At 36.7% G+C, this 21,050-nt stretch overlaps 1 protein-coding gene across 1 annotated transcript in view; it reads right to left on the minus strand.

Annotated features, from left to right (window-relative positions):
- Positions 1 to 245: 245 nt before the first annotated feature.
- GUCY1A2 (guanylate cyclase 1 soluble subunit alpha 2) overlaps positions 246 to 21,050 on the minus strand; it is a 160,734-nt gene continuing 139,929 nt past the window's right edge. The window contains exons 7-8 of the mRNA XM_084507036.1: positions 12,275 to 12,429; positions 246 to 1,917 (exon numbers count right to left, since the gene is read on the minus strand). Coding sequence (XP_084363162.1) covers positions 1,710 to 1,917; positions 12,275 to 12,429 — 363 coding nt within the window. The 3' untranslated portion in view covers positions 246 to 1,709. The remainder of the gene's footprint in view (positions 1,918 to 12,274; positions 12,430 to 21,050) is intronic.

A 21,050-nucleotide genomic window follows, 5' to 3' on the forward strand; every position in this document is an offset into this window, starting at 1 on the left:
TTTTGATTACTAAATCCATAAGTAAGATCCTAATCTCTGGTATGGATTATAGAAATGCTGAGCTTCTCATGCCTTCTTGTGCTGTTGAGAGTCTTGACTTTGATTTCTCTTTGAGCAGGCCCATGTAAAGCTAAGCCACTTTCAAATCACTGCTCTGTTTGTCTACTAAGGTAGAACAGAAAAATATTGGCTCACTTCAGTAGGACCCGAAGGGAAGTACACCTGCAGAAGAAAACTTATTACCATTATTTTTGAAAAGGAAAGCCAAAGAAATAAACACTGTCTGAAAATGTGTCTACTGGGGGACAGATCTACATCTTGTTTCTTGTTTCTGTTGGTTTCACTGAAGAAAATAAAGCTATATTAATTTTCACCAGGAAAGAATTGGGCTGTAGTTTGATTTTCTTTTATTTTTTTATTGATATTGATGCATCTAAATTTGAACTGCCATTTGCATTAAAACTAGGGAATAATTTCCTCACTATTTTCAGTGGTTTTTGGCCTACAGTTGATAAAGCGGGGGACCTTTCATTCTCTCCAACAGAGGAAATTTCCAAAACAGCATTTTAATAACAGATAGAATTTTTATAATCTAAGTAGAATAGGAGCACAAGCCCTATTAAAAAATGGAAAACCAGTACCCAGAGAGCTTTCAGTGTTTGCTGAATGCTCTCAGAGTAAGGTTTTACAAGATCAATTTTTTAATAAAGGTCCAGGACTTCTACCAAATACCAGTTTGGCTGCTACTTCTGTGGAAAACAAGCCCCACTGTGTATAACAGAACTTTTCTGTTAACAAATTGGTCTTTTACATTTTGTTTGCTTTGTCCTGGAAAGACTGGACACGCAAGACTGTAGGACAAATACCAAACATTATTTTGTATAAGCAAGACAATGCTCATCTAAAGCTTTAGCATAAACATCAGGTAAATAGGTTTACCAAAGTGTTTTTCTTTTTTTCCTTTAAAATATTGATATTTTGCTGCCAAAAAGTCAAAAAATGACTTCTTCTTATTCATATAACAATAAGATCTGATAGGTAGAATATATGAAATATACAGTAGCTTCTTCTGAAAAGCTATCTAAGCTCACTCAGCTTACAGTATGTGGAATGTAATTATCCAGAAAGTGAAATATGTATAAAAATAGGTAAAATCCCTACAACATTTATACTGAATTATAATTCCTCCTTTCAGGAAGGTTACAACAGCTCTACAGTATATGTATGAAATGTTTGTTCATAAAGTTAAAAAACATCATTACTTTACTGAAGAACACATTAAATGTAGGAATGCATAATCAGAACTGACTCCCAATTCTGCTTAGCTGGTGCAAATCTACAAAGAACCATCACCCTTTCGGCACAAAACAAAACCAACCTCTAATGTGAGTTGGGGGTTTTGTCTTGTTTGTTTTTATTTGTCATAAAGGGGCCAGACTCAAGTTTATGAATGAAATTCCTCTGGACGTGGAAGTATGTTTTTTAAATGTTTGTTTGTTTGTTTTTGTTTTTGTTTTTGTTTTCCCTGTCTCCACTCTGTTTACTGACAGCAGTCACCCACCTTTTAAAATGATTATTGCCTGACATTACATGAAGCTTTTACTGCTTGTTCAGGACAAGGCAGTGAAATAGAAGAACCTCCAACTCCCCTGTCATGACCCAGTTCTGGGCTTGTGCTTTTTTGATGAGTCTTTGATCTGCAGCAGGCCTCATAGGCTAGTCTCCCGGAGGAACATGGTGCCAATGTTGTAAGAAACTTTTCTCACTCTGGCAGATGTGATGGAGGATTTTGGCTGCTTCTGACCACTTCTGACCTCGAGGAAGTAACAGATCCCAGGAATTTCCTTTGGAAAGTTTTCTGGAAGCTCTTCACGGGAACGAGGGATAAAAATAAAATTTTCTTCCTTTTTCAAAAGCCTGAAAAAAAAGAAAAAAAAAAAAGGAAACAGAAGGATATAAAAGTATAAAAAAAAAAAATAAAATTGTACAGACACATCTCTTTGAAAGATACTGATCCTGTGTGACCCCAAATAAAAAAAAAAAAAAAAAAAAAAAAGTTAAAAGTATCATGTAACATCTAAATTATCCTGTGCCAGGATCCCCAGACAATACATATTAACCTAGCATTATACATATTAACCTAACTTCAAGGACCTCTGTTGACTGAGATCAAATGAGGAAATGGCCCAAATAAACCCAATGTCTGACAAACAGTGTCAGCATTCAGAAAGACATGTGGCAGAAAGGGAACCAAATTCATAATGTCAATTATCTATAACATATGAAACGCCTCACGTAAAGCACTCTGGTCTGGCCAGTTGTGCAGAAATGAACCTACTGACAACTACCACCAGGTCTCCTTGTGGAATGTAGGAACGAAGGTGACAGCGCCTGGGAGCTCTCACATGCAGGGTGATCAGTTTGACCCCTTCTCGTACTAATAGTATTGTATTTGTAAAATAGATCCAAAACCAGAAAATACAGCTTCAGTGAGAAACAACTGAAATCTGCTACTATCCACCAAAAGAAAAGTACCTGTGGGATTAATATAACTCATTTTCCTCATCTCAGCAAAAAAGAGTAATATGAGAAATATTAACCTGGGACATCTGGTTGGGGTCAGAAAAGGATCCAGGCTCATAGGAGGCATGAAGCCATCCCTACTTTCTTCCAGTCATGCTATGCAAGTGGTACAATGTCACAGCCTGACTATACTGCCTACTGACATTTGTAGCCTTTCTCCACAGTGGAAAATCTCTGTCTGGATAGATCTGATAGTTTGGGGCCTCTTCACCAATTATCTTCCCTGAAACCATCTGGAGCTGTTAAATAAAGAAAATAAGTCTACACAATTTTCTTTTTGTTTCCAGTAAATTAAGTTAGGGGTTTTCATTCTCTTGCAGAACTGAAAAGAGAAGCTTTGAGGTAATAATAAATTCTCAGCACAGTTGGATATATGAAAGTAGTCTTAGTCTTTTCCCCTCTCAAGATACTTTTTCTTTTTTTCAGTCAGCACTATTTTAAACTCAAAAACATCAGGAGAAAGAACCTTATTACCTTCAGCAGATTTTATAATAGGTTGTTTATTTAATATCTCTAAAACTGATTTCTGAGAAGTAAGTGAATGAATGAATCCCGTTGCTGGATTCTCAGCACATTTAATGGAACTTCCTTTGCTGAATTTTTTTTTTTTTTTTTTTTGGCTGAGGGAATCCATGTGAGCTCCATACAACTCATTGAAATATAAAAGCATTTTCTTCCCAGCTTTTATCAGATGTTTGTAAGTCCAACAATGTTTCTGCCTTTGAACTTCCATGGTGGTCTTTGTTTACCATGTGGTTTGAATGCCATAATCTATTTTCCAGGCTGTCAATTTTATGAGGAAATACTATAATCTTTTCTAAATTGGGTGAGAGTTTGCAGAGGCCTCTGCAGAGAAGCTTCTCTTCTTTCATCTCTTCAATGCTTTCAGTAAATATCCTGCACTTTAAAACTACTGGTTTAACACACTGAAGCAACTGTTCTCTGCTTCCAAAAGTAGATTTTTGCAAGCAACAGTTGAAGTCTTAGAGCTTTCAGAGCTAAATCCATAAGCGCTCAGTGCAGTCTTTCTTCCCCCAAACTGACTATTCATTACAGAGCATCTAACCTTCCTAAAAATCAATGGTTCCCTCTTGGAGCCCAGCATTATCTAATTGTAACGACAGTTACACAAGTCTGAAACTGTAATAGATAGATAGATAAATAGATACATAGATAGATAGATTTAACTCAGGGCTTGCACTGAGTTTAGGTGATATTTTCACACTATTTTTCTCCTTGGGCCAAAGTACAATATATTAATTAAAAGCCTTATTTTCACCTGTTTTGTGTATTGTAACTTGGTCACAATGAAATGCTCTGACAGTACCAAAGGTGCCAGGAGTGATGGGTAACTAACCCATTAGTCCTTGTACAGCTATTTGGAAATTTGTCCACTACTATGGCTCATGATAGACTCCACATCATTATATTAGGTGCACTATTTGTATTAGCCTCTCACCTTCAGAAATTGTCTAACTGACCTTTACTTTGATAAGATTTCAGCCCCCAAGCAAGCACAGCAGGAAATCTTCCTCTTTAACAAATACTAATGGAAGATACTTGCAATCATATTATATGCTCCTTACTTTACTTTATACACTCAAGATATATATACATACATATATATATACATGTATATTTGCTGGCTTTTATTAGAAAGACTTTAAACAGGACAAACATTGTCTCTTTTTAGTCCACTTCTAAATAACAGGTTCTTTGTATTCCCTAAATATACTGGTCCTGGCACCTGGTTTCTCAGACTGTGAATGAAATCGGGTTTCATAAATTGCCTTTGATTTCTTATAGCTCTCTGTATACACTAAAGAAGAAGCTATCTACTTACCCTCAGTGCTTAGCAGTGAGGACATTTTTCTCCAAGAATCTTTCCTCCTATATTATGCTACTGGTGATGTTAAAAAGAAAAGAGTATCAGCTGATGGCCACAGCCCAGATCTTCAGCCCTTGCTAAATTTCTTATCTTCCTCTTCAAAGGTACAAGGAGCCCCAAAAGATGCTTCTGCCAAGAGCCGAATAATAGTGCAGATACTCACTGGGGGTAAGGGTGAGCCACACAGTCAGTTTTTGCATTTCCCCTCTGACTCTGGGGAAGAACCAGTGTAAAACCTCCTCATCTGGAAGGCGTCCTGAGTGGTGGCACCCGGGTCTGGTTGTTAGTCTTACCTTGCAGACCATTCTCAGAGCATTTTGTTGTGACCAAGTCAGACTTCCTGCTCTGAAAGTCTGAGAGCACAGCCCATCCAGATCCTGAGAGCAGAATCTATCCTTCAGCTTCAGGAAATTATCTGATGGCTTAAACTCTACATAAGGTATTCCAAATCCCCACAGTGTCCCACAGTCATAGAGCTTGATTTGAAGTAGCACAACCTCAGCAGTTCAGGAATATGCATATAACAACTAGTCTGAATCTATTCCAAAGCATTTGTCTCAGCTGTCTTTCCTGCATCACTTCTGTGTGTTTCCCTTGAGAGCACTATTGTAAATGACGTTCCTATAGTAGGTTATTCACACAGTCAGAACTCTGGTTTCCACTCAAGTAGTTGGATAAACAATTTACAATCAATGATTATATTGTGAGGGTCAGGCTACTCAAGCATGCCTATAAATTGCCTGGAACCAGGTCTGCTCTCAGCTTGTCTTTTTTGTTGATGTTTCAGAGGAGGAAGAATTTCTTAAACACTGACTTGTAGTTGATTAATATGACAGCTTCCCCTCCTAACCTGAAATCTTCCAGAACAGTCTAAATTCTTGTTCTATCCCTTCCCTGATGGGAAAAGAAAGGGAAAAAAGAAAAGGATGTCAGTACTGGAAACATTTTTTCTAGTAGAAACAGGAAGCATTTGAAGCATTTGAAGGACGTCTGTATGTTAATTAAAATTGGGATCACACTTAATGGGAATTTTGTAGAAACTGAAATGTTTTGGCTCTTCTCTTTTTTTCATAGATGTTATGATAGGAGAATTATATTTCAGACTATTTTGGCAGGAAATAGTTACATCTTCATCAGCAAGTGCCTATACTCAGAAAATGAGCTATCCATGTATGGATTTATCTGTTGCAAGGCTCTCTACATTAGGGGCAAGCTTTGCACCATTATTCTTTTTCTCTCTGTGCACATTGGAAGACAGTTTCACCTCTTTTATGATTTTACAATCTATTTATTTACTTATTTATTTTTGTGAAAAAATAAACTGCTCCATTCCCTCCCAAACAAGACACTTCCACAAGCTGAAGCCTCTGCCCAAAGGGAAGAATAAGATGGTAAGAGGAGCAGCCACTTAGCAGGCTGGAATAGCAATTCCTCTGGAAATATGAAAGAGCATGTCCTTTGGAAATACAAACAATTATGTTCCTTGAGAACTTTATTTCCAAAGCAAAAGAAAGAAATTATGATCACGTGTGCTAATTCAACTCTACTTGCTTTGAGAAGCAACAGTGCTGAGGAAGTAGTACTTGACTAAGCTTCATCATGCTCAAACACTTTTCACCCAGAGGATACACTGACCATATGGTGCCTGAAAACCTATAAAATATTGAGTAGTGCTTGCTGGATAAGGCTGACAGATTGCCATGTAGCAGCAAACAGAAAATGAGACTGAGAAAAAAATGACTATGTCTGGTTCAAATTATTTTCACGTTGTACTTAACTATTTTTGAATTTATGGAAGTTCATGTATCGGTGTTTTTCCTTCATGTAGACCAACTTTAATAAGATTATGAGAGGACTCATCCTCTTTTTTTAATGCAATATGTTGTATATCACATGCAGCTCTGCGTGGTAAGTGCCTATCACTGACCTTTAATACCTTAATTGCTTACCCAGCTAAGCAGAATTAAAACTGTATCTGCTCTCTGTTCAGAACATTAGAGAATTAGGCTCAGTGAATAGGATTGTAGCATCACAAGTGAAAGGCCACAGCCTTTGCCTTGACCTAATAGTGCTGGCCTCAGGATTTGCCTGTATTTGCCTAGTCTTGAACTTATTTTAGTTCTACCAGATTTCTATCAGTCATATTGCAAAAATAACTTGTTAGCTGTGTGGAATTATGTGGTGTAGCGTCTACTGTTACCTACCTGACAGTGATCTAACAAGTCCTTCTGTGTAGCGTGAACTACCTATAATCCTCAAATGAAAATGGAGTGCAATGGAGCACAGGCACAGGCAGAGAACAGAGGCCCAGGACCTTAATCACAAATCAGTGACTATGGGAGTGCAGCCTCATGGAGGCAGATGACACAGGTTGTAGGAACAAAAGGAAATATTAAAAAACAGGAATAAACTGATGTGTTTGGAAGTGACTTTTAATGCTTTAATTAGACTAACTGATTTTTTTTGTGTGTCCACATACAAGCTGTGTTCCCTTTTTGTCCACACAACTAAATTGTCTGTCCAATAATATGTCTCATGGAAGCACACGCAGTGAACTGAATGATGTAAAAAGAAACAGCTTTTTAAAGGATTGTCAGAAATAAAATTTAAAATAATCTGAAAAGGCTCTTGGAGGACAAATCCATGTGTTTGCCCATGTGATATAGAAAAATACAGACATACATACAGCTAGTAGGAAAAATAACTTGAAATTAAAAGTCTAAATAAATGTATACAGATTTAATTAAAAATAAAAATATTAATAATAATAATAATAATAAACAGATAAAGTGAGTTATATGTACTTCTTAAATACCTAAAAGTACAAATGCTTCCATACAATGACATAAATATTCAAATTATGTACAATTTTAAAGGCCGAGGGACAATTCAGGCAGGTGAACCAGCAGGGACTTCACCTAGCTCCATGCAAAAGCACCCCTGGTTTCTCTCTGTCTTAATCAAATAAGGAGGAGGGGTACAGGCTGCTCATCTTTGCCTAAACTGAGATATATTAACCATATGTATTGCTTAGCATGTGATAACAGAAAGTATCTGTACCCCATAACTGATGCCTAAAGTACCTTCTTCATAAGATAAATACGTACTAGAGAAGGCCAGAGGTTGAAAGAAGAGGCAAAAAAAATATTTTTAAAATACAGTTACTTGACAATTAACAACAACTATATTTATATGCTTTTGATAACTGCTTAGAGATCCCACGGCATTATATTTTAATACCATTAGGGAAACAGGATGAATGTAGGTATATTATGTTAATATCTGATAGACATTATTCAAGGCTGAAACAAATAAAAATTATTTCATCTTTCTTCTTTGCTGAAGAAGAGACTCAAAAATCTGACTGTGTTTCCTTCCTGAGTATGGAAAACTAATTTTATTCAATTCAGGATAATATAGATGAATTAAATAAATCTACAGCTGGATTTTCAAGTGTGCTAAAGGAACAGGGAATGTGTAATTCTTCTTCTATTCCTTTCTGGCCACATGTTTAACAGGGACCAGTCTGGGATCCTATCCTCCCTCTGCAGTTTCTGTGTGTTTCTCAGGAAGTTTTACCAGTGCTTTTCAGCACTTTAATCTTACAATACCCTGTGATTCAAAGCCACCAGGGCTCTGTAGTCCTTCTGTCAATAGACCCATCTGAGTCAGGAGAAAAAGGTATTTTGAACAGAAGTGAGCTTCTATCCCCAGTAGATTCAAAGGACACTTTTGTAAAAGGCACTGTTTTACACCGCACAGCTCTTCCCTGGCAGGTGTAACTGGGAGCAAGGCTGCCCCAGGTTCAGGGCTGCTGCTAAGCAACACCACATGTTATATTTATATTTTAGACTCTGCTTCTTACACAGGCATATTATGGGCTCATGGGGAAGTGTCTGAAACTAATAATAGGCATTCTGAAGTGTTATTATCACTTTGAACACTGATGACATTTTGTAATGCATAATTTGTACTGTAAAATGAAAGCTGATAAGTATTAGACATGTTTCCAATATCTACATACTTTGTAAGCACAAAATATGTTATCAGAATTTTCATCATGAAGCATGGTAGACACAAACACATTATGATAAATGCCAGGAGTTTCAATTAATCGAAATTCTATTATTTTCATACTGATTGCAGAATTATCTACTTAGTAAAACATTGCTTCTTGGATCATAAAAATACTAACTGGGTACACAGCAGTATGTCATGATCAAATAGAAATGGCAGATAAGGTCAGCCATAAAGACATTTCAGTTTGCAATGAATCACTTCATTTGTACACAGCAAATTATATATTCATGCAAATTCTATGTAAGAAAAGTTGTATACAGGTGCATCAGATTATTACTTCTTTACTTGGATAGTACTGTTATATTATGTTTAAGCCCCCTGGATCACCTTCAGGAGCCATGAATAATACTGTTTTATTGAATATTTCACAATTGCAGTCTCTTCTGGCCACTGTCAGCCATGCCGTTTCCTGATTTCTCCCTTACCAGTTCTCATGCTTTCAATCATGCCAGAAGGTATGGTTTGGAACAGCCTTTCTAAGTAGCCCCATGCACATTCATTTTATTTTCTCAAATGCTTTCTGTAAAAAGCATGTTGAATAAACTAGTTCAGTTGTTACTTTCAGCCATTCATCTTGAATGATAACTGTCCACGTAGTACAATAATGCAGATAACACATACCAAAAATTCTATGTTTTGTTGTGTTTTGTTTTGTGGTCTCTTTTAATAATATTATTGCATCATGAGTAACTTTTCTACTACCTTTCCTTTTCTGAAAGCATCAGTCAAAATCTGTAGCTTTGTAGAAAATAAGCCGTTTGGCCATGGTGAAAAAAGGACCCTTCATCGATGACCCAGTGTATTCAAGACATTCCCACATATACCAGAATGTCACCTCATACATGGCTCCTCTCTGATTGCTCTATAAATTGTTTGCCTGTAAATGGCCTTCACACTCAAGGAGTCTACCAATAACACAAGCCTGAACTGTGAAATCAGTATATGTTTTCTAGGGATGAACCAGAAAATTAAAACTGCAAACCATTCAAATGCAAACTTGATATGAAGAACTAAAGTATGGTCTTTTCTTTTTGCCTTTTACTTTTTCCACTATGACTGTTGCAAAAAAGAATATTTCTACTCAATGAAAGTCACTATTATTCACCCAGTTTCAAAATCTGTCAGAAGTATACCCAATATATGAAATTACTCTAGATTCACAGGTTGATGCTGCAGCAACAAGCAGGACATTTTTTCTTTTTCAGTAGAATGTGTAGGTCAGTCAAAAAATATTAATTTCTTCATTTAGGTCTAGAACTTCAATTGGCATTTAAGATGAATGTACAAATGGACACATTAGAGACTTATAAAATAATTCACGCTGGAGAGCACCTAAGGAGCTCTCTAGTCCAAACTCTTGCTCAAAAAAATGTACAACACTGAATTTAGACCAGGCTGCTCAGGCCTTCATCCAGTCAGGTCTTGAAAATCTGCAAGCATGGGGACTGCACAACCTCTTGGGCAGCCTTTGCCACTGCCTGACTGTCCTTACGGGGGAAAAGTGTTTCCTTACATGTAGGCCGAGTCTCTTCTGTGTCAGTCTCTTTCTGCTGTCCTTGTCCTCCCACCTAGCCTCACTTTGGAAAGCCGGGCTCATTCTACTTGACAACCTCCCCATGCATACTGGAGAATGCTTTAGGTCAATAAAATTAATATATATTTCCTATATATTTATAGAAAATATTTTTATTTAAATGAACATGCCTGATAGTAGCTTGCGTCTGCATTTCTCTTGCATGTTAACAGAAAACTATACGAACCTGCTTCTGTGCACATTGCAAAAGTCTGTTCAGTTTTTCTGCATCTTGTTCAATTAATTCCGCTTTGCACTATTCTGCAAATTTGATTTCAAGTGAAAGGGCTCTTTAGATGAATGTAATTTTATACGCTAGTTTTAATTACTTTTTAACTTTCATTTCTGACTGCTTTGTATTTTAGCATATCAGAAGTTTTGATTCTTGGATGAAGAAATTCCATTTGAAACTTTAATTTACATAGTTATGGGAAAAAGTAAATACGGAGATTCACAGTTCTGTATTAAAAAAAAAAAAAAAAAATCAATATTGTATGAATGATTGCTTACAGATTTATTGTGGAGGAACAGAGTCCAAAAACCTGAGCAAAACTGTACTTCAGAAAATTACTTGAGATACAGAATGTAGAAAAAAAGAGTAAGATCTAGATCTCCTGCCAAAAAAAAGCGAATACATCAGTCACAATCCAAACAGAAGAAACTCTTATTATCAAGCTGTCAAATTTGAACAATAAGGAACACCTTTTTTTATTTTAGATGTTCCTCATGACCTGATTTAATCAAGCCCTCTCTCTATTTGCATAATTTCTTCAAAGAGGTGGTGATAATGCTTTGCCATTTTCAATCTTTTTTCTTATATTAAGAAAAAACTTCTATTAAGTGTCTCTTTACAGTGTTAAATAAGAAATTTTGTTTCCAAGAAAGCACAAAAAGTCTTTGAAAGCTTGGCTGCACTCAAAAAATTAACTCTTTCCTGAACTAATGGAACCATGCTTCTCTTCATCAACAGCATAAAATGACGACACAGTGGGAGACAAAATCATAGAATCATAGAAACAGAGAACATCCCAAGCTGGACCCACAAGGATCACTGAGCCCAATTCCTGGCTCTACCCAGGACCACCCAAAAAGTCAGACCATTTGTCTGAAAGCATTGTCCAAACGCTTCTTGAACTCCTGCAGACTCGGTGCCATGACCACTGCCCTGGGGAACCTGTCCCAGTGCCCGACCACTCCCTCAGTGCAGAACCTTTCCCTAACCCCCAGCCTGACCCTCCCCTGTCCCAGCTCCATGCCGTTCCCTCGGGTCCTGTCGCTGTCCCCAGAGAGCAGAGCTCAGCGCCTGCCCCTCCGCTCCCCTCGTGAGGGAGCTGCAGGCCGCCATGAGGCCTCCCCTCAGCCTGCTCTGCTCTGGGCTGAGCAAACCAAGGGACCTCAGCCACTCCTCATACGTCTTCCCCTCTAGATCCTTCACCATCCTTGTAGTCCTCCTTTGGACACTCTCTAATAATTTTATGTCCTTCTTTTATTGTCACACCCAAAACTGCACACAATACTTGAGGTGAGGCCAGAGCAGCACAGAGCAGAGCAGGACTATCCCGTCCCTTGACCTGCTAGCCTTGACCTGATGCACCCAGGGTATGGTTGGCCATTTTGGCTGCCAGAGCACACTACTGGCTCGTTCAACTTGCTGTTAACCAGAACTTCCAGACCCCTTTCTGTGGGGCTGCTCTGCAGCTTCTTGACCCCAGTCTTTACATGCAGACTGCGTTGCTCCTTCCCAAGTGCAGAATCCTGCACTTCCTCTTGTTAAACATCATGGGGTTAGTGGTTGCCCAGCCCTCTAATTTGTCAAGATCTCTCTGCAAAACCTCTGTACCCTTAAGGGAGTCAACAGTTCCTCCTAATTTAATGTCATCTGCCCACTTCCAATACACATTTTTTATAGGCAGCCATGGCAGCCAGTCCCGTTGTGTTCCCTTGCCTCCACTGCCTGACTTCCTTGAGCATTCTGATGCAAGCCTGCAAAGCCTGAGAACCCCATGCAGTCCCTCTTTCCAGTTATCCTGACACCCTGCTGACTTTCTGCTGTAGCTCATGTGCTGAGTGAAGGCAGTGCCTGCTATAAGATCATGCTGAAAACAAACTGAAATAATAATAAACAGTATGAAAAGGCTAGCAACACTTACTGGTACGTGGTTGGACTGACATTGATGCGGCGTGGGTGACTTCCTGACTCGAACTTGCTTGCAAGGGTGACATTGTTTCCAAAGAGACAATAACGTGGCATTCTTACACCAACAACGCCGGCCAGCACTGATCCTGAGTGAATGCCTATCCTCATCTGGAAAAACATGAGATCCATGTCAGTTGTCTCTCTTGTGCTGCCCGTGTTAATGTCATTAGCACTTATGTACAAGCCAGCCACAGCTCCCCTTCAAAAAAATAAAAAATAAACCTAAGAAGGAAGGGTGGGGAAAAAAAAAAAAAAAAAAAAAAAAAAAAAAAAAAAAAAAAACAAGCTCTGCCATTCCTTTAGCTTAAATCTGATGCAATTATAATAAGGAAGAAGAAAAACATGGTATCTTTTCACTAAAACCATTTTTGTCTGCTGCTTCTGTGCATGTTTGCTGGAGACTGCCACAGTCAAAAACAGGAATTGCAAACAGAACAGCACAGGATGACCAGGTGGTATTGCAATATCAGTTACCTAATTACACACAGACAATACAGAGTATTAATTTTGCCGCTACTTTTAACACAGGCTTTAAACAAAGACCCACATTTTCTTAACCTGTCATGAAGAGCAGTAAAGTAGAGTGAATAATATATGGTACTTTTTTCTTATTATTATTTATTTTTCTCCTCAAAGTCTATGGCTGCTTTTCTTTCTTTGCCAGTCTGAGAGATATTGCAATGACGAAGATGCTGAAGATTAAGGCATCAGTGCTTCTAAAAATAATTTTACTCCCCCCCCCCCCACACACACACACACATCCACACACACATAAGAAGGAATAAATGCACAGAAAATGTTTAAAAAAAAAAAAAGTCTATTTCCCTGAAACTGTCTGAGGTGTGGAGATTACGTTGATCTGGAAAGCTTGGGGTCACCCTCCCAGTTTCCTTCAGAGTGAACAAACAAACAGAGGATTTATTCATAAATTTTAGCAACCTATTATGTTTGCCAATAAAATCATTTTTTTATAAATAGGAAACTCTTTTTTTCTTGTTAACTTTATTACGTTTAAAAAAAAAAAAAAAAGAAGAAGATATTTATATTTATAGCCTGTGAGGATACTTTTACTCACAGCAACTGTACTGAGATAACATGCAGAAAAATAAATACCTACTCAAGCAGACATATTAATACAACCCTCAGGTCCTTTGACTTACTCAATTAACAGTCTATCTATCTCTGTTTTTCTTAATAATAGTGAATGTTTGCTCAAATACAAATTTAAAAATAAAATTACTATCTAATTTGATACGTCCCAGAATATACTGTTAAAAAATCACTGTTAGCATTATATCCTTGATGTTCTTAAAGTTCTATGAACATGTAGGTCCCACATTATTTAACAGACTATAGTTTTTCCTGTGTGTCCAAGACTGTTACCATGCAGCTAAATAACCTTTTCATTGCATTCCTGTCTTACAAATAACTGACAGTGGGTATGGCTTTTTATCTACCATACACTAAAGCCATGGCTAACCTATTAAGACGTTGTTCTGCATTGTATGATACAACTTTCAGCATTCCCACAGTCACCTCATAATAATGCTGTTAATTAATGACTAGGATTTAAAAAATAAATAAATAAATAAAAAGTGAATAAATAGCACTTGAATTTCATTGAGCTTTCAAACCTTTACTATAGTTTGGAAGGCAGCTACTGAAATCCTTCAACTACTCTATGTTATTGGGCTGGGAAGTGCCAACAGACTTGCTTTGGCTGAGAACAATATCTGTGCAAACCCATCTACATTATTTTGGTCATAGTTTTGTTTGTGTTTGGTTTTGTTTTTCTTTTTTTTTTTTTTTTTGGTGGTTGGAAAGTTGAGATGAGAGTATACTTTAGACCAGAAGGAAACCTTGTTAGCAGAAAATATACTAATAAAATAAAATTAACTTTTGCAATATATGCAGTGAAAGATAAAGTTGTTTGTGGTTAGTTTTCCACTTTCACTCTTCAAGTGCTTCCTTTTATATGTCTACATGTATTTTTTTATCATTCAGTGATTAAGTAACAACAGACTTTAACTGAGATTTCAAAATTCTCAGTTGCAAAAGTGTCCTGAAGAACTAAAACCCCATTCACACTGTAAGTGATTTGAAAATCTTTACTTCCTTTCTTATGATTGTTTCACTGAAAAAGACACTGGGGAAATGACTTTTCTACACGTGCCAAGGAAACAAGTTGCAGACCTTAGTGTAAGGCTTGGTGAATTTAATGTGATATACAACTCCTAATATCAAATATTTTCCTTTGCAATGTTAGGTTGTTAGGTGAATGAATTTAAAGCCATGCATGCCAGCTGCCACTGGAAAAAAAAAAAAAAAAATGAAGAAGAAAGGGACAGGAGAAGACAGGAAAGGGCTTTGTATTTAATAAAGTGTGTACCTAAAGAGATTATGCATAAATAAATAATGATGATGATGATGATAATGATGATAATAACAACAACAACTTAGCTTGTCTGTTTGGCTGAATAAATAACATTTTGTATTCAAACTCTTATAGGCCTGTACAGGAATTTGTCTGCCTAATTTTTGGTGACCATTTAAAATGTTGTTAGCTGTAAGGAATGGGGTACTTAGTCTCAGTGAAGAAAATTACCATCCTGTAGTATCTTTGTTGTTGTTGTTTGTTTTTTTTTAATAAAAACATGTTCCTACAGTAAAAAATATAGATGTTTTCACAAACACAGGTTAAACTACACAGAGCTATCAAATAGTGTCAAATCTAAAATTTTCATCAGGTGCAAGGAAGTTAATGTATATTTTCTCATTACACCATACCAATAAATGTCTGATACAAGACAAAAGGATGTCTTGAAATAAAGCTCATTTTATGCTTCATTATTTGGATTTCTACAAGAAAAAGCCTGCAACACTGATGCTATTTCCATGAGGCATCCCTTAGTGTATCAAGACTAGCACTTCTATTGGTCATATTTTATTTTTAGTGAACAAAGTTTTTTGTAGCAATGCCTTTTCAGGATTTCATTTAATCTGCAAATAAGCTATTCTGGCTTTTTCCTCACTGAGCTGACAACTGTTGTGTTAACAATTTAAGGATTTTTTTTCTATAAAGGAAGAAAATGTGTGATCAAATTATTAGCAACAAGGCACCTATTGAGGCACATAGGCCTCTCATATTAACTTTGCAGCAAAATAACATCTGCAAAATAACTTGAATTAGAACAATAATCATGGTTATATATGTACAGTTATAGTTCCCAGGCTACATCATATATCCAGCCCTTATCAGTACTTTTCCATAACAGTTACCATTAAGGTTATTAACAACATATGAAATGGAAATTAGGTGGCAACATTAGGATGCATTATTTGTTCATCATAGCTATATTTATTAATTTATGTACATTACATTTGTGTGATATACATTATACATTTATTACCTATATTATACTTCAATTGAATTATTTTAATAAAATATATGCTCTTCATCTGTGCTGACTGCTCCTTTATATGTCCTTGATTATTTGGCTAATGATAAGCTGGCAGCATATAACTGAGGCTGAATGTTTAAAGACATTCCACATAGAAATTGAAAGAAAGCTCTTTGGGAACTATCACAAAGAGATGACAGCCTTGAAGGAAAAAACAAAAACAAAAACAAAAACAGACCCCAAACCCCATAGTTAAGGAGCACTGAAGAGATGGACAAAGGCAAAAGCCATTTCTACAGAATACTTGAAAGCACAATGAAAAATGAAACATGAACAGGTGTGAAAAAGAGCAAGAGAATCGTGAGAGACCTTTTAGATAAAAAGAATCAACTTGAACTGGCTGCAATGTAAAGATTTAGAGTGGAGAATGACAAGGAGAAGAAAGATTAATTAATTTAATCTTTGCAGCAGCTGTGGTAATAGTGAAGTGGGAATAAGCTGATGATGAGTGTCAGAGGTGTAAAAGAAAAGCAGCCCATGCTGATTGATGCAGGACAAGAGTAAAATCATAGCTATGTGAAAAGGAAAACAAACTTCCAGAATTTTTAAAGAAAATGTAGCAACATGTGGATATTGCCTACAAGATACAGCAGAGGGACCAGAAAAGGATAATATCTGAGTGACAAGAAGTATAGTGGTTTTGTATGATATTATAAAGGTTCATACGGAAAGACAAGGAACACTAGTGCTACGGTCATTCTCTGGCAGTTTGATGGGCAAACATGCCAGAAGTGGTATTAATGAGACCTGATAGACCAGACTGGATTGAGAGAAAAACCAAGAACAAACAGGAACAGGGATGACCAATGTCTTTTGGTTGTTGTTGTTGTTGCTTATTTTCTGAACTGAGAAAGTACACACTTCTGTTACTGTGTTTTTCTGACATACTAAATCTAAGAAGTTGTGTTACACCTTTACAATTCATTGTCAAAACATGATTTTTCTTTCTTGAAGATAAAAGTGTTGATTTTTATTTTATTTTTTAACTGCTATGCAGTTTCCATCACTTCCAAAAGTCCCAGTGCCTTCTCAGGTACCACAGCAAAACCTGTTCTATTCCATCATAATACAGCATCTTGCAGCTGAGAACAAAATAAATGCAACCTTGAAGACTCACAACCCGTATGTGGTCATTTTATGGTAAAGAGGCACAAGTACTTACAAAGAGTAAAGAAATGCAGTGGCATTCCTGAACTGAATTTTACCATTTCTAATTAATACCTGAATAGCTTTCTCTGGTAATCAGTTTGTTCACAATAAGCAAATCCAATCATTTGATTTATGTTCAAAGCTCTTGAGTTTTTTTCTCTTCAAATTGTTGAAAAATACATTCTCCTTTCCATCTCCTCATTTCCCCACATAAATAATGAGGGAAAAAAAATGTTGATATTTAAAAGCAAGTTCAAGAAATACTTTTCTCCTCCACAACATTTTATAAAACCTCCTCAAATCTAAGATTTTGACTAACATGTCTGCACACTGACAAGTAAGAGAACACATTAAAATCTTTTCCCTTCAGTCAAAACTGAGACATTTCATTACAAGACTTAAAAAATCTTCCTTTATTATTTAGAGGACAAAACAATGTCTCAAACTGTAAGGATTTCTGAAAGGAAAATTAACTATTTTTTAAATTATTTGTTAAGCTTCTTAAGTATGTGATGCTGTGCAAAAGTATCTGCAGATCCTGGTTAAAGGCTTACTAATCTATTTCAAAAAGACCTACACTTAATTCAGAAGAAGAGAAAGGAGACATCAGAGAACACCAGATAACTTCCCTGGTAGGTGACAGCATGAAGAATTGCTTGAGGACACGAAAGGGAAGAACAAATATTGAGCTGAAAATAAAGGCTCTTTTTGGACTGTATTGAAAGGCAAAGCAGGAAAAAGACAAGTCTGTGGGTATCTTCCTTTTTGCCTACTGGTAAAGAATAGTTGATGTTGTAACATGCAATCAGACTTTCTCATTCAAACTTTTTCATTCATGGTACATGTAATCTGTCTCCTGATAAGCACAGGGCAAAAATATATGATGATTTAAAAATAAAATAATAAATAATAATTAAAAAAAAAAAAAAAAAAAAAAAAGACTCTCTCTGTAACCAGTAATCTTTATTTTCTGAGCCAAAAGATTTTTTTTTTTCTTTTCAAAAGAAGGGTGTTTGTTTTTCACAGTTCATCCTCAAATGCAAACCATGATAATATTTCCTGGGAGTGGTAGGTTTTACAATAAATAGTACATGTACACATACTTCCCACCACACACACAGAGAAAAGGACCTTAATGCACAGTTCTCACACTCTGAAAATAGACTCCTGGGCTAGAAAGAAAAGTCTCAGGTTCCCTGTCAAGTTAACTGCATCCAGGAGGACTTAAAATCCATTTTCAAAGAACCGCTTGCCTTACACAGATCCTGACAAAGAGCAGGCAGGCTGAGAAGTAGGTGACAAGGTTTCAGAAGCAGCTATGGGTAGGAGCAATCCCCCACTCAGACAGCCCAGAGGACTTCAGGCCCTAACAATGTGACCAATCAGCATCTGCTCAAGACTTTGTGCTGAGCTGGAAGCAGAGCTCAGGGCCTGCTTGAAAATATTTCCATAAGAGGCATGACCTGCATGAAAATATTTCCAGGCATATGTATGTCCCAGGCCAGCAAACTTTTAAAGACAATCGTAAGTGTTCTGCTGGATCACAATTTTCAACATCAATTTCAACATATTTATGCTACCATTTCTCAGACAAATAAAGCACTCCACACTTTCTGCCCTAACATACTGAGTGATACTCAGTGTTTAAGCAGGAACTTTCTACCTTTTGTCCTTGTAGTCCCCTTCAGAAAGGAGAAGGTCACCTCTCACAGTGTCTTAGGCATTAGTCCGTGACCCACTGCCAGATCCTTTCAAATAGAAAATGGCAAATTCTGTAAGTCCTTATCTTCTCTAATATTTGTAGTAGCTTCTAACAACACTTCTAACTCTGAACCTCAACAAATGCCTTACACAGGGATATTTATTTGTAAAATATCTTAATGCAAAATAGACTCTACAAAGCTCAGAGCTCTAAAATCAGGGCCATGCACTGGTGAGTCGATGTGTCTTTCTGCTCCTTCAAAGAACTGCAAGTTGACAAGGGCTGACAGCTATGCCGTGACATATGCTTTAGTGTGTGGGTTATCCGTATTCTTAGATAGAATTATAAATATCACAGTGTCTTTCTGGAAAGGGACATATGACAGCACAGCTCACTACAGAATTGTTGCCAAGGAACAGACCTGCTCAGAGGAAAATTTAGATCCTTTTTAATTTCACAAGGTGTTCTATTGAACAAAACTACAGGATATATTTCCCCTGTGTTTGAATAGCACTGGGAGAAGTGAACACAGCTTTTTCTAATGAGAATTTCCTAGATTTCTTATTCATAGACTTATAATTATTCCGCCTGTCTGAAGTAAAAGACACAGAAAATTATTCATGGGAAATGAAAATACAATAATTAATAAATATTGAATTCCTTGGGATCAATATACCTATTTTAAATAGTTATGGGTAAACCAAGTGTGATTTGTGTGAAGGACACAATTTCTTTATAACGAGCATGCTACACACTACATATGTACATCCCTGGGCTATGATCTTTACTTACAGCCATCTCTACTGAATGTGAAACAAGGAGCTGTGAAACATGACTTTGTAAGGATGCCTCAGATCTGAAGGACGAAATTCCTTTTCTCATTCCCTTATCTTCTTCTGCTACAATCTACATGAGCCTTACTTTGAGTAGTGGTTGGATTAGGTGACCTCTAGAGGTTCCCAACAACTCTTTTTTTTGGTAATTATATATTTCACGCCCTATAATGAAAATCTATATCATTATGAGTGCTCAGCAGCAGCATGGTGTATAATTACATGAAGCAAAATTCAAAACCAAAGGCTGAGACTAGTTCAGGGGGCTCTTTAATTCTAGCACCAAAATTATATTGGACAAAGTGTTCTGGAGCCAAATCCTGTTCTGAGGTACTACCTGAATTCACTATGGGATTTCTCAGGTTCTCTGTTAGAAGAGAAGTTGGGTCATTTTTAAGAAGACATCTGACCTGAAGTGATTTACTACAAGGGGGTCATGGTGGCACAGGAAAGATAAAGCCTATAGATGAGAATTTCTAGCATTCTGAACAGAGGAGTAAGACCTATATCCATCCCCTAAGATAACAAAGAAGAGAGATTAGTGTTAATGTGCTTCATAAGCTACTTCTCCTTCACCAATAAAATGTTGTTTTTCATTGTTGACACAGGATTTAATCAAAACCATTTTTTATTGTTTTGTTTTTAATAGTATTTCTCACAGCATGAATTTAATTGCTATGTGAATCTGTGCATTCAGGCACTTAAAAAGAGCTAATCATTCAAGCAAACCCACATATCAGTGGAGGATTTTTTCCCGGCCTCCTCTCCACTGACATCCAAAAAAGGAAAAAAATCATCAGAAAATTCTGTTTGATCCCTAGTGTAGGAGGACATCTTTGTCCCACAGTGCCATCATATGACATACACTGAATGGATTGGGTGATATTTTAATGAAGATAAATGACACATGCTCAAAATATTTAAGGGAACAACAACAAAAAAAAAATCTATACTAAAAGAAAATTTGGGCATAAGGGCTTGAACTTTAAGAAACAGTCTTCCATGCTTTTGCTAATTTTGTCACTTAAGGTAGATTTCATCCAATTTCAACAACCTTGAATTTATGAAGCTCATTTAAATTAGATTTCTAGACTCTTTCTAAACCAACAAGGTAAATATCTCTAGGATGCAGATCTTTACATTCCAAAACTGGCACCTAGGAAAGTCTGGATCAATCATACCTGGAGGTGCACTCAATAGGGAGTTTAGCCTTAACACCTGACACATAGCTAAAGATAAGTGAGGTGAATCCAGCTCTCGGACTGATGAAGTTGACACATTTTCATCTTGCTTGCTTAAAATGAGCTATACCTCTTCGCATAAATGATCAAAGAAACAGATTTTGATGGATAGGACAATGTCAGAAGATCACTTCATATATAGAACAGCAGAATTTTCTTCAGATGTTTAATCATAATGGTCTTTGAATCTAGCCTGCAATCTTTCTTTTTTGTTATTTTTTTCAGTGGAAAAGACCTACTCTGTGTTTTGATTGTAGCATGTGCTTTTCTGCATGGATGACATTCATGTCGATCTGCTTTGAACCTATCAGCAAGGAGCTTGGAACGTATCAGCAAGGATCTG

Source organism: Aythya ferina, assembly GCF_964211825.1.
Source record: "Aythya ferina genome assembly, chromosome: 1".
Taxonomy (NCBI): Eukaryota; Metazoa; Chordata; class Aves; order Anseriformes; family Anatidae; genus Aythya; species Aythya ferina.